The sequence below is a fragment of the Emys orbicularis genome, chromosome 3 (assembly GCF_028017835.1).
Source record: "Emys orbicularis isolate rEmyOrb1 chromosome 3, rEmyOrb1.hap1, whole genome shotgun sequence".
NCBI lineage: Eukaryota > Metazoa > Chordata > Testudines > Emydidae > Emys > Emys orbicularis.
Window position 1 is genome coordinate 57,581,056 of NC_088685.1, and position 13,656 is coordinate 57,594,711.

The following is a 13,656-nucleotide window of genomic DNA, read 5'->3' on the forward strand; positions in this document are numbered from 1 at the left end:
AATTGCATACAAGACTGTAAATCCAGTTTGTAAGAGACTAATTTCATTTTAGCCCATTTCTATTTTTAATACTTTCTTTCCAGCTCTCCATTTTTTCTTCTAGTCAATACAAAGTCAGCTATATTTCACATCTTTTCAAATACATTCCAGAGCAGCACCCTTTAAAGGACACACTCAGCATAAAAATTTCCAAAACACAAATATCAGAATCGTCCCCTTAACCAGTTGAGTTCAACCACCTCTAACAGTCAAATCCATATTTGGAGATTTCTATATCTGACAAATTCTCAAGAACATTTAACTCCTATGACCTTCAAAATGCTGGGCATGAGTATTTTAATGAATCTGTTTGAGTGTACTTAATATACTGTAGGAGCTAAGCAAGCTAAATATACAATTTTTAATTTGTGAATGCACAGTAATGAGTTGTATGAATATTATAAGCAATAAATCACAAAAAGTATTAGGTAACATATGAACCAATCAACAAGCTGATTTTAACATTAGATAATAACCTGTCTCTTACTACAATTATAGGTTACTTAAGGCAAACATTCTCAAGGATTGAATTTGTCACTATAAACATATTTTTGATACAAAACAATTAAAAAATGCATTTCTCCATTTAGGAATTTTTCTTCTCTCTCTCTCTCTCTCTTTTTTTTTTAAATAAAGGAATCCTTAAACATTGTGATTATGGTGATATCTCAGGTTTTCTGCAGCTCTAATAATTTTTAGACACTTTTAATTGTAACTTTCTGCTAAGAAATTTAAACTGGAAGTCTCTTTAAAAGGATTCAGTAACTTTAGTGCTCTTAGTAGCTAAGCGATTGAGCTCTCCTTTTATATACAAGAGATGCTACCCCAAACTGTTCCACCAACATGCCTCAACTCTGACCTGGAAGGACCACCTATAGGGGAGAAAGGTGGTTCAACTTCCAGGTCCATTGAATCATTTGTCTTTCTTCTGAGATTGCTAACAATAGTGTCAACTGAGATGTGAACTCTACGCCACAAGAATCTGGCCTTACCAAAAAAAAAAAAAAAAAAAAAAAAAAAAAATCAAATCTGCATACAAGACCAAGCGTCACATACCTATCTACTGCCACAAATTTTCATTTTGAAGTATTCTCATTGCTGAAATCACTTTCTATTTAACACTTTCACCCCATTATATTTTACATGAAACTAAAACTAATTATAACTATTTATTTTGTTCTGAGATCAACAAAATCTGATTTATTTTTTCAGCACCTACAACAAACACTGTCAAGTCATTTTTGTTAGGTATCCCCAGTGAAAACAGAGGCATTCCCTAGTGCACAAGTTAACAGTCCATTTTCTGCTATCATACTGAGTATTTTTGACCCAAGTCCCAACACATGGAAGGAATCCATCATCTGGAAGAGAAATTGAGAGAACCTAACTTTGGAAGAATGGAGAATATTAACTTCTGTCTGTCTAACATTGTGAAAATGAGCAGTGATCCAAACATTATGCCATAATGAAGTGCTGAGCAACAGGAACACTATAAATGGAAAACTTTGAAATGTTAGGTAACAAACACCAAACCTTTGATTTAATCCTTAGTATATGTTGTTCTACTTCTTCAATATCTTCAGTGTTCTCCAAACGTTCATAAGTAGGACTTCTAGTTCCTTTTATCAAGTTTAGAGGCAAAGCAGACATACCATAAGCCTAAAACAAAACACAAAAAAGTACATTAAAAACCTTTGCAATAGAAACATATATATATATTATCTCACAGCCGTTCTACATGTCACATCCATAAGGAGTCTCCATGTCCTCCTCTTCCTCACCCTTCATTTATTGTTTCCAGCGGAATTCAATATGTCAGGTATTATATAAACATAGAAAACAGTCTTTGCAACAGAAAGTAGGTGACAATAATCTAGGTGGTTTTGGACTCCTACTATTCAGGGAAAGCTTCAGAATCACTGAATTTATACTACTCATTTAGACCAGTACTGAATGATAGTCCTGTTTGTGGTTGCCCATTTTTCTTACTAATAAAAATGAAAACCTGAACTAAAGGCAGAGAATCCAGAAATCTGATGTACTGGTACTCATATCTTAGAGGGAAAATCAATCAGTATTTAAAGAAATAATTAATATTAATGCCATCTGTTAAGTATGCAGACAAAGTTATTTGCTTATTTCAAAAGACTGAAAAATAAATGGTATCCGATTTTACACTTAAAAGTCTTATTATGAGTAGATAAACCCTATGTATTTCAGAATGCCTTCTAACTTCCAGAGAAAAAGTGGCACATGTCATTTTCCAATTTAACATATGGGAAAGGTGTCTTCTTATGCATATTTTCTTTCCATCAGATAATTGACCAGTATGTAGTTGAGGCTAAAAGAGCTAATAAGGAATGATAGAATGGCTGTCATTTGTACATATGAAAGCTACATCGGGGGGGGTGGAGGGGTCTGAGCTCTGGGCTGAGGGTGCGGGCTCCACGTGGGGCCAGAAATGAGGGGTTCAGGATGCGGGAGAGGGCTCTGGGCTGGGGCAGGGGGTTGGGGTGCAGGGGTTATAGGATCTGGGCTGAGGGCTCCAAGTGGAGCCAGAAATGAGGGGTCACGGTGCAGGAGAGGGCTCCGGGCTGGGGCAGAGGGATGGGGTGCAGGGCGGTATGGGCTCTGGGGTGGGGTGCGGGCTCCAGATGGGTCAGAAATGAGGGGTTTACAGTGTGGGAGGGGACTCCAGGCTGGGGCAGGGGGTTGGGGGATAGGAGCAGGTGCAGGGTCCTGGCAGCGATTACCGTGGCTCCTAGGAAGTGGCTGCCAGGTCCCTAGGTGCATGGGCAGCCAGGGAGGCTCCACGTGCAGCACTCCCGCCCACAGGCGCCACCCCTTCAGCTCCCATTGGCCGCGGTTCCTGGCCAATGGGAGCTGCGGAGCCAGCATTCACGAGGGGGAACTATGCGGAGGCTCCCTGGCTGCCCATGTGCCTACGGGCCGCAAGAACCTGGCAGCTGCTTCTGGGAGCTGCACGGAGCTAAGGCAGGGAAGGAGCCTGCCTTAGCCCAGGGCCCCTGCTGCGCCGCTAACCGGACTTTTAACAGCCTGGTCAGCACCACCAGGGGCCCTGTTCAACTGGCAGTCCAGCAGAAAACTGTAACCTGGCAACCCTAAAAAAGTGGGGGTTCAGATAATACTACTCATCTAAGCTGTACGTCATGGTCTATACTATTTATACCAGTTCTAGGTGGGCATGCAGTGTCTATACTCTGCACACTGCGCTAAGTGTAGATGTATCCTAGGAGGCAAGATTTGAACATACAAACGTACACAGGTCGGCATAAGTAGAGACAGGAAGACAAGATTGCTGAGAAAGGCAAATCAGGAGAAATCCCTGCAGGCTCTCAAGCAAGCCAATTTTAAAGCCTATTCTTTATGCAGTTAACTTGTATTATGTACATTGTATCTTCCTCTCAGAGAGCCAGAAGACTAGCAATATTTCCAGTTCAACATGTGCCTGCAGGGAGACTCAACACTGTTTGTTTGGTTTTGGTAAGGACTCCACAACTTAAACCTTCTCAGCTTTCACTGCGTAGGCTGGGAAAATAGACAGATTTAGAGGATGCAACTTCAAAAAATCTGAATAAAAGGAACCTAATTCCATAAAAAGGTGAACAAGACTGAACAAATTGTTTTAAGAGCAACTTATTAGCACTGCACACTTTGACAGTGTTAAGACTAATTTCCTTGAGAATTAATAAGCTACATAGTACAGAAGTCACTGTCTGGCTCCCTGAAGCCTGAGTGACATGTTGCTACAAAATTCTAAATAAAATGATTTGTTTAAAGGCAAAATGAGTAAATCCAGTAATGTCCTTAAGCATAGCAAATACATGTAACTAAATCTTTATTAGAATAATGTTAATCAGCCTAATCTATTTGACAATTCTAGCATCACAATGTTTTGTGTGCTTGCATTCATATAACCTGTAGGCAGCGGCACCTAACAAAGTGATTCTTAGAGACTAGAGCAGGCTTTATGAGTGATCTGCTCAGAATTTAAAAAGATTTGCATCACAGCTGACAAACATCTCCACCTCCCTCCCCCACAAGGACGGCTTATAAATTCTATTAAGCAAAACCATCTGCAGTAGCACCTTTTGACTATTTCCAATACTGCTACAAATGTCAACAAATCATTATCACTGCATACTGACTGCAGAGGCACACCCACACCACTTTCTTTACCTCTAAAAGAAAAAAATATAATACGCAGTTTCAGTCTTTACATTCAAAGTTTTATACTACGGAAGCTATTCCTTAGGGACAGAAGTCTCTGACACCAAAAAAATAGGCAAAAGATGAATTTAGTGCTCTCCAATCATCCTAGGAGATTTTATTAGCTGAAACCCAACTAATACAAATATTGCATTTCCACAGGCCACTCCATCACGTGAAATTCTGCCTGCTACAAAATTTAGCACTATACTCAAAAAAGCTTTCACCTTACTTGTCAGATGCATTTTTGAGTGTTTTTTTCCGCCCAGAGATGTAGCTAGATCTTTCCACTACATGGAATGTGGTGTCCCCTCCTGGGGTAACTAAATCTATCACTGCAATTAACTATAACTTTCTCTACATGACACACATGACAGAAGATGCATTCATCACTGGAAGCTGGGCATGCCATTTCAGATCAAGAGAGCCTCTCATAGAAATGCAATTTACAAGTAACAGAATAATTATTTTCCTCCCACTACAATCTGAGATTAACACGCTCTGTGGAGAAACAGTCCTGCCCAGAACCGGCATTTAAAAATCATGGAGTAGTAAACAGCCTCTCCTCAAATCACTGAATTAAGAAATGGACATCCAAAAGCAATATCTGAGTTGCTCATGTCTACTTACTAGTGTATGGAAAACCCTGTAATGACATCACCAAGGGACTGCCTTGCAGATCTAAGGATAATTTCCTTTCTGCACAGAAGACAGTAAGCATATTCAAATTGAGTAGTTATTCCTAAGGGACAAGGGACTCCTTTTATGACTCTAACAAAATGGATCAGAATTAGTATTAAAGTGTTGTGGAATATAAAATTTAAACCTTCTGGAGTCCTGCAATGAAAATAAAAAGGGAACATGAAGACTAACTCCTAAGATCTATGGAGATCCCATTAGATTGAACTTGAAAATATCTAAGAAAGGTTTTTTGATTGGGACAGAAAAAAGGAAGGTGAATGCCTTCTTTCTCATGGAGCTGAAAATCACAAGTCTCTTCTAATTTTCTTCTTGAAGCAATACAAGAATGATAGAAAATGCAAATCAAATCTTGTTCTCTTTTTTTAGTTTCTCCACATCTTATCTATATGCATTCACCCCATACTTGCTTTATTGGTTCTAATCTAGAATAATATTAGAAGTTACTTTACAATGCTAAGGAACTCTTTTGGAAACTAGAGAGAAACAAGAATATTTCATCTTTATCTGAAAGTTAAAGGGCACAAAAATCAGAATGGTCAATGGCTGCATATAAGCCAACTGAGACATTTACAGTTATCAAAGTAACCACAGCCCTCTTCTAATTCTGTGAATACTTTACCCGTGCCTATTAAAGGAACACTGCAAGACACATGTCTACATTTTCATAACAGAGCAAAAAATCCTGCAGTATATGAGAATGAGTTAGTACCCATGCCATGTTTCTGCAAATAAATAGGACATCCTGAGTCATCCAGATGTTAAACCTGTACATTCTTTTTATAGATCAGAGTCTAATGTTTTCAGACAAGGACTAAACTTTACTTTATGTTTATAGATATTATTAAAAATATTCAGATAGTTGGTAACAGCTTCCATCAGTGAGAAGTGAGAGTTTTATTTCTCTAAACATTTTTCCAGTCTAATTCTCATTCTTGAACATTTCTGACACCTCTATAAAGTTTAGAACATGGGAGTGCTTTGCAAAATGCCTCAAGCAAGAGTCTGAAAGCAGAAATATACCCTGGTAGTATTTAAAAGCAAAGTAAGCTCACTATAAAGTAAATGGACATTTATTAAGGAATAAGAATCTTTAGAAATTCCCTACAATTTTTACGAGTGTGTGATGTACATTGGGGAAAAGGCCAACATTTAGCAATAGTTAAGACAAAGGCATCTCAGATACTGCAGTATCCCTCTATTGTGGAAAAGGAAATAAATGTATCTTGTACACCACTGTATGGTAACCAATGGTAAATGATGGGTAAATTGCAACTACTATTAACATCACCAAGTGTGAAGAAATACACCTAATCCAGCCACAAATGACATTTCATTTCCCCCTATGCCAATGCCACTCCCCTTCTTTGGTGAACTGTAATAAGTTTGTAGGTCCACTGCACAAACACCACAAGTGAAGTTATTAAAATCATTATAAATTTTATTCTGCATCATATGGTATACACAGACTATTACTGAATTCTCATGCCTCTGAATGACAACTAAATTATACAAGATACTTATAGTAAACTTCGATAATAGGTGAATGATTCCTATATACACATCTGCCTCAATAACCTCTATGGTGAACGATGCTGTAACCATGTTTAACACCCTAAAGGACTTTACGCTCTGAGAATCTCTTCAGCCCCCAGTGGGGGATAGGCCCTGCAGTTCACATGCCTTGTCTGAAAGTTCATTTTGTTACCTCTATTTCCAACTATAATGTCACAGTTCGGGGTTCTTTATTAATGACCACTATTTTCCCCAATATAAACTCTTGCCATAATCAAATTAAAATATAAGGTATATTAGACAAAATTGAGATAATACAATAAAAAGTATAAATGCTAGTGTTCCCCCAACTAAGAACGTCTCTCTCCCCAAATATCTGTAAAACATTCAATATATATCAGTGGCTCTCAAACTTTTTTTTACTAGTGACCCCTTTCACATAGCAAGCCTCTCAGTGCGACCCCCCCCCCCTTATAAATTAAAAACACATTTTAATATATTTAACACCACTATAAATGCTGGAGGCAAAGCGGGGTTTGGAGTGGAGGTTGACAGCTCACGACCCCCCATATAATCACCTCGCGACCCCCCTGAGGGGTCCTGACCCCCAGTTTGAGAACCCGATATATATGCATCACTAACTTCATCAGCCATATATCTTACTGTAATACATGACCTCCCTTACCCACAAACCCTTTCATTACTTTTTTTCTTGTCCTGACTTAGCTCATAAGCTTTCCAGGGTAAGGAGGTTACTTTTAGTGGCTATCACGGAGAACAAAACACTTATCTACAATTATCAGACAATGATCTCAGAGAAAACAGGAAATAATGGAGGTCTCATACGAATGTGTGAGAGATGACAATAAAAGTTTACTTTTAATGGCAACCCATATAAAAAAAAAAATCTATAAAGCATCACATACAATACTGTACAAAAGAAAACAACAAACATGCTTCTGGACAATCTTGCTAAAAATATTGTTAGGAAGAAAAGAATCAAAGCTTATCGACGCTAACAAATTGTATAATTCACGGAGGTTCTTTTGTCTGGCTTCTCACTCCAAAGCAGCGATCACATCTAGGTTTTGTCCCTTTTGCCAGTATTGTCCTTTTCTTTGTCACTGAACTGCTAATTCAGTGTGCCAGATCCAAGGAACAGAAAAACACTCTGCTCTCTGTAAACCACAACTGTCTTTTCTAGGCTGGTTTTCAACTCAACATTTTCGTATTGCATTGTCCCATACCAGCTTCCTTCCCCCAACCCACACGGATATTGTAAATAAATCCCTCCCTCTTACTTTGAAGCTCACATTTTGAGTTAACATTTTGTTTCACCTGAATTCCCACTACTCATCCATAGAGGGTCTCCCGTAGATTGGTTCTACTGTCCATTTCAGTGGTTCACCAAAGAACACTAGTATTATTTATTCATACAAAAAGTATTAAGTTTCAGAAGTGTACAAGTATACATGTAGCATCCAGATGGAGAGCAGTTTTTCATCACTTTAAGATGGCTCTACCATGGATGTATAGTAGCACCTTCTCTCTCAAAATACTCTTTTCATTTGCTTCCATGGTCCATTTCTAGGATCGTGATTGATTGAAGCATACCTGTGCATTCCAGAATCTTTCACACAGGGTTCAGGTGCATTTAGTGCTGTTCTTGCCTCTAACTGTTCTCACCTTCAGGTAGGGGCATAATTTATTCTTCCAAATCAATCAGAAGTAATTTATCCCCATTCTTAGGTTTATACATCTTGTACCAGGCTTCAGAATTTCACAAGCTCAAAGTTCTGAGCTGTTACAACACCCCCAGTAAAGGGTGGGCATACACTAGCGGATGAGATACAACAACAAATCGGTTCACCTATCAGTTTCCTTTATGTAAAACAAATCACAATGAAATGAATCCAGAAACCCCAGAACATTTCAAACTGTAAAGGAGGGTGGAAGTGCAAGCAAAAGATAGTTACCTTTTTCATAACTGGTGTTCAAGATATGTTGCTCGTGTCCATTCACGTTAGGTGTGTGTGCTCGCCACATGTGCTGGTGGTGGAAGTTTTTCCCTCAGGTGGTATCCATAGGGGACCAGCTCTGGCTCTCTGCAGAGTGGCACGCGTATGCCACGATATAAAGGGTGCTGCCGACTCCCCACACCCTCAGCTCCTTCTTGCCAGGAACTCCAACTGTGGGGAAGGAGGGCAGGTCCTGGAACACACATGAGCAGCACATCTCGAAGAACGCCAGTTACAAAAAAGGTAACGGTCTTATCTTCTTCTAGTGCTTGCTCATGTCCATTCACTTTAGGTGACTCCCAAGCAGTACCACCGGAGATGGGTAGGAGTTCATGGACATGAAGACTAACACAGCTCTTTCGAACCCAGCATTGTCTCTGGCCTGCTGGGTGATGGCATAGTGCGCCGTGAACGTGTGCACTGAAGACCACGTCACAGCCCTGCAAATGTCCTGGATAGGAACGTGTGCCCGGAAGGCAGCGCCGATGCTTGAGCTCTAGTCAAGTAGGCCTTCACAACAGACGGTGGTTGGACCCGTGCCTGCTCATAACCGGTCCGGATGCAGGAGGTAATTCAGTTGGAGATCCTCTGAGAGAACACCGGCAGGCCCTTCATCCTATCCACTGTTGCAACAAAGAGCTGAGTTGATCTTTGGAAAGGCTTGGCATGTTCCAGGTAGAACGCCAAGGCACGCCGAACATCCAGGGTGTGCAGCTGCCTCTCCTCAGCAGTTGAGTGCGGCTTAAGACAGAACACCAAAAAAAAATATGTCCTGATTGACGTGGAAAGAGGACACCACCTTTGTCAGGAAGGTTGGATGGGGTCACAGCTGTACCTTGCCCGTGTAGAACACCGTATACGGTGGCTCCGAGGTCAGGGCTTTCACTCTGACACTCATCTCGCCGATATAATTGCTTCAAGGAAAGCTACTTTTCATGACAGGTCGGAAAGGGGACAAGAGTCCATAGGCTCGAAGGGTGAGCCTGTGAGCACCAGACTGAGGTCCCATTGAGGGACCAGGTTCCAAACCAGTGGGAAGAGCCTCTCAAGGCCACTTAGGAAGCTGACTGACATCTCGTGTGAGAATACCAATTTCGCCTGGACATGTGGGTGAAAGGCCGAAATGGCCACTAGATGAACCTTGATGGAAGACAGGTTCTTCAGGTGGAGCAGGTAGTCTAGGATCGATTGCATGGATGAATGCATCGGGGAGATGGTCCGTTCTGATGCCCAGTGGGAGAACCCTGTCCACTTCACCACGTAAGTAGTTCTAAAGGAAGGCTTTCTACTCTTCAAGAGGACCTGCTGTACTTCACTAGAGCAGGTCCTTTCCTCTGGGTTTAGCCACATAGGATTCACGCCGTGAGGTGGAGGGAAGCGAGATTTGGGTGCAAGAGGAGGTCTCGGCAGCCAGGTAGCGACCAAGGGGCAATTACTGCCAGATCCATCAGTGTACCGAAACAGTGTTGGTGCAGCCACACTGGGGTGATCAAGAGAGACAGAGCGTGGGTTATCATGATCTTTGACAGGACCCTGCTGAGTAGCGGAATCAGCAGAAATGCGTACATCAGTTCCCCCAACCATGAAAGGAGAAAAGTGTCAGTGAGGGCACCCTTACAGAGACCCTACAGGGAGCAGAACTGATGACACTCCCTGTTCCATCTGGTGGCAGTCCACTCGGAATGTTCCCCACCTCTGGAAGAGCATCTGAACCACTTCTGGAAGGAATGACCACTCGCGATGAGAGAAGAAGGACCTGCTGAGGCAATGCTCTAGCATATTCTTCATGCCAGGGAGGTGGCAGGCCTCCAGGTGGATGCAGAAGTCCCACAGACGGAGCGCTTCTTGACAGAGAGCTGACGAGCACACTCCCCCTTGCCTGTTGATGTAGAACAGAGGCCGTGCTGTCCATCAGCACCTGTACCACTTTGCCTGTCAGGTGCAGCAGGAAGATGCCCGCTGGCCAATCAGACTGCCCTGAGCTCCTTGACATTTATGTGCAATGCTAGGTCCTCTGGGGACCAAGTCCCTTAGGTCTGCATCTTGCCGAGGTGCGCCCCCCGAGCCAAGGTCAGAGGCATCTGAAATCAGGGAGACTGAGGGTGTGGTTTGTCAGACGGTACTCCCTTTAAGAGTGTGCTTGGGTCGGTCCACCAGTGACTGGTGTCAGCGTTCGGCAAATCAGCAATGGTGATATGGTGATCGACACCGAATGCTCTCCAACCAGGTTCGGTCCATCAAACAGGAGTGGGAGCGAGAACATGGCCAAGCAAGGGAGCATCGTCGCTGCCGTTGCGATCCGAACCGGCACTCTGATGACTGGTAACAGGGCTCCCGGGACCGCCGGCTTCCTGTGCAGAACCGGTGCTGAACGCTCGGGGAATGGCTATGGCATTCTCGTTGCTGCGGTTTGGGGAAGGAGTGTACCTCAGCAGGCTTGCGCCATACCACCGAGGACCTGCGCTTGGAGCCCGATGAGTGGTGCCCTGAGTCTGAGGACTGATGCCGGGGACTTTGCTGAATGGGCCATTCTGTGTCCAAGGTGTGGTGGCTCTGGGTGGGCAAGCACTGGTGGGACATTCCCTGAGGCAAGGAGTGGTACCGCACTGCCAGGGACCATTGGAAAGGTCCCAAGGCAGGCTTACCCCTAGACTGGGGTGCTGCCATAACTGTGTGGGCGGCACCGGTAGAGAAAATATCCTGCGCTGCCTGCAGGGCTTCTGGGGTTGATGGCACTGCCAGGTGCCAGACTCCCAAGATGCTGTCTGGGGTAGCAAGCGGATCCTGGTCAGCTGACCCACTCAGCAGGAGCTGGGCCCCGACTCCTGCATGGTGGTAATGAGCAGCTCCTCACGGGTCTTCTCTCCCATCCTGTCCTCTCCTTCCCTTTACGGGACATGGGAGATTGACCTCTCCAGGCCTTTCTTCGCTTTCCAGCCAGTGCTGGGGAAGGGGGATCGACACCGGTTCCATCTTCAGACCGGCAGAGCACGCCGCACCGAGGCTACAGTACTAGGAGCAGATTCCAACCTGGGCGGTTCCGGTGTCAGTGCCAACTCGGTAAGTAGTGCTCAGAGACTAATGTCCCGTCTGAGGCTTGAAACTTTTACAAATTTAGCACTTGTCACTGATGTGGGCTTCCCCCAAGCACCTTAAGCATCTACTGTGAGGGTCGCTCACCGACATCAGTTTCTTACAACGGTCGCAGGGTTTGAAGCCTGGGGACCGGGGCACGCCCCATCCCTAGGCTAAGTCCTGACTGGGACTAACAACTAGCTAACTAACACACTAAGGGAACTATCTAACAAGTTTAATAATTCTTTACAGGAGAAAAGTTCACAATGAACAGTTCTGGACAAGGAGATTTGCCGAAGCAAGGAACGTTCCAGCACCGCCACCGGTGGCAAGATGGAACTGAAGGTGGGGGGGAGCCGGCAGCGCCGCTTATACTGCGGCATATGTGTGCCACTCCAGAGGACACCAGAGCCATTCCCCCTATGGATGAATGGAAAAAACTTCTGGCACCGGTGCATGTGACAAGCACTCACACCTAACAGAATGGACATGAGCAAGCACTCCACGAAGAACTATCAATTATAACCTCCTGAAAAAAATTTCAAGTCAATATTTTATTTTTCTCCTCAAATCTACTACTTCCTTACTTTTTTTGGGGGGGGGGGGGGGAGAAGAGGAAGCAACCTCACTTATGCAGTGGACAACTTGCATAATTCCCTTCCTTTCACATGATGGATATGGTCATGGTGGGCAGGTCGACCATGCAAGCAGGCATCCACACCTGTATGGTTTGTAAGGATGTGCCACAGGATGGTCTCTGAACAGATAGATGCATAGTGGGGAAGTTAGGGAAGGGACATGATATCTGTGATTAGTGTCCCCAATGGTCTGTGCACCGAGAGTGGAGTAGCTGCCATCATTAGTCCAGTTTAAGGGCTGCAGAGCAAATGCAGAGGGGCTGCACCCTCAACCAAATTACAAATTCCATCCCCTCAACCAAAATTCCCACTAATCACCCCACAGAAAGCTCAAGTAATCCGGCTTTGTACAGGAGAGAAATGAATTTCATCCCGTGAAACCAAGATTTGGGGCATAAGAGAATATGAGTATACGTAATCAAGAAATTAAATATCACTCAGCATCATATACACTGGCATAGAGGACTGCACTACAGCTATGTATAAAGTTCGAATTAGGAAAGTGGATACTCAACCCTGAAACAGATTGTGAAATTTGAATCTGAAATCTCAGTATATGCTGAAATAAAGTCCAAAGAGCTCATCCAGTAATTGCAAATTAAAGGTGTCATCCTACAACAGATGTCGCATTCAGATGTTCCATAGTCTGCCCAGAGGCAAAACAGATAGTAATTGTGACCATCCAGCAGGGAAATTTTGTATTCACACTCTATGCACTTCCTAAAACCAGAAGGCTGCTACTTAGACACAGAAAGAGGAGCAGATAAAGGTACATAAGAAAAATGGAGCTGAAAAGTGAGTATCTGCCAAAAGGCCAAGCAAAGCATAAAATTTCTGAATGCTTCTCACATTTTATAGCAATAATGTCTAGAGGCCTCAGAGATCAGCAAAAAAAGCCAACTTCAGCTAACCCAAACCCAACAGAGTCAAATTTACATAAATCAATAATGGATGAAGTAGAGTTATTGGTGACTACACACAGTTTTCCAGCTCATCTGACAACCCTGTGTTTTGAGGAGTACATACCAGCCCCATTGCCACTACTCCAGATATGACTGGGATTCCTTTTACCACACTAGGGGAAAGCAGCTGGAAGAATGTGTACGAAGTACAAGAACTCTAATTTGTGTTAATGGAATAATTGTTGCTGACTTCTCTCCCCTTGGGTGAGGTTGTGGGATGTCTCTTCTGTACCCGTTTATCTGTTTTCAATTGTTCTGAAGAAAAAATATCCCCAGGGAGAAGAGAATGAATTTTAGATGAAAGTGATTTCTTTACTTCCACCACTATTTCATTCTTCCTTCTAACCCCCCCAAAAATCAATTCAACACAGACCACTAATTATGTAACCAAACCAGTAATTCTATATTCCCCCCACAGTGCCTCCAAACAAGCCCCCCACCCCACAATTCTACTCCTTCACAATTGTACATGCCCAGTTT

At 43.1% G+C, this 13,656-nt stretch overlaps 1 protein-coding gene across 2 annotated transcripts in view; it reads right to left on the minus strand.

Annotated features, from left to right (window-relative positions):
- LMBRD1 (LMBR1 domain containing 1) overlaps positions 1-13,656 on the minus strand; it is a 258,648-nt gene that overhangs the window by 104,666 nt on the left and 140,326 nt on the right. For both annotated transcript variants that reach the window (XM_065400966.1, XM_065400965.1), the window contains exon 8: positions 1,573-1,698. In XM_065400966.1, the coding sequence (XP_065257038.1) occupies positions 1,573-1,698 (126 nt within the window). The remainder of the gene's footprint in view (positions 1-1,572; positions 1,699-13,656) is intronic.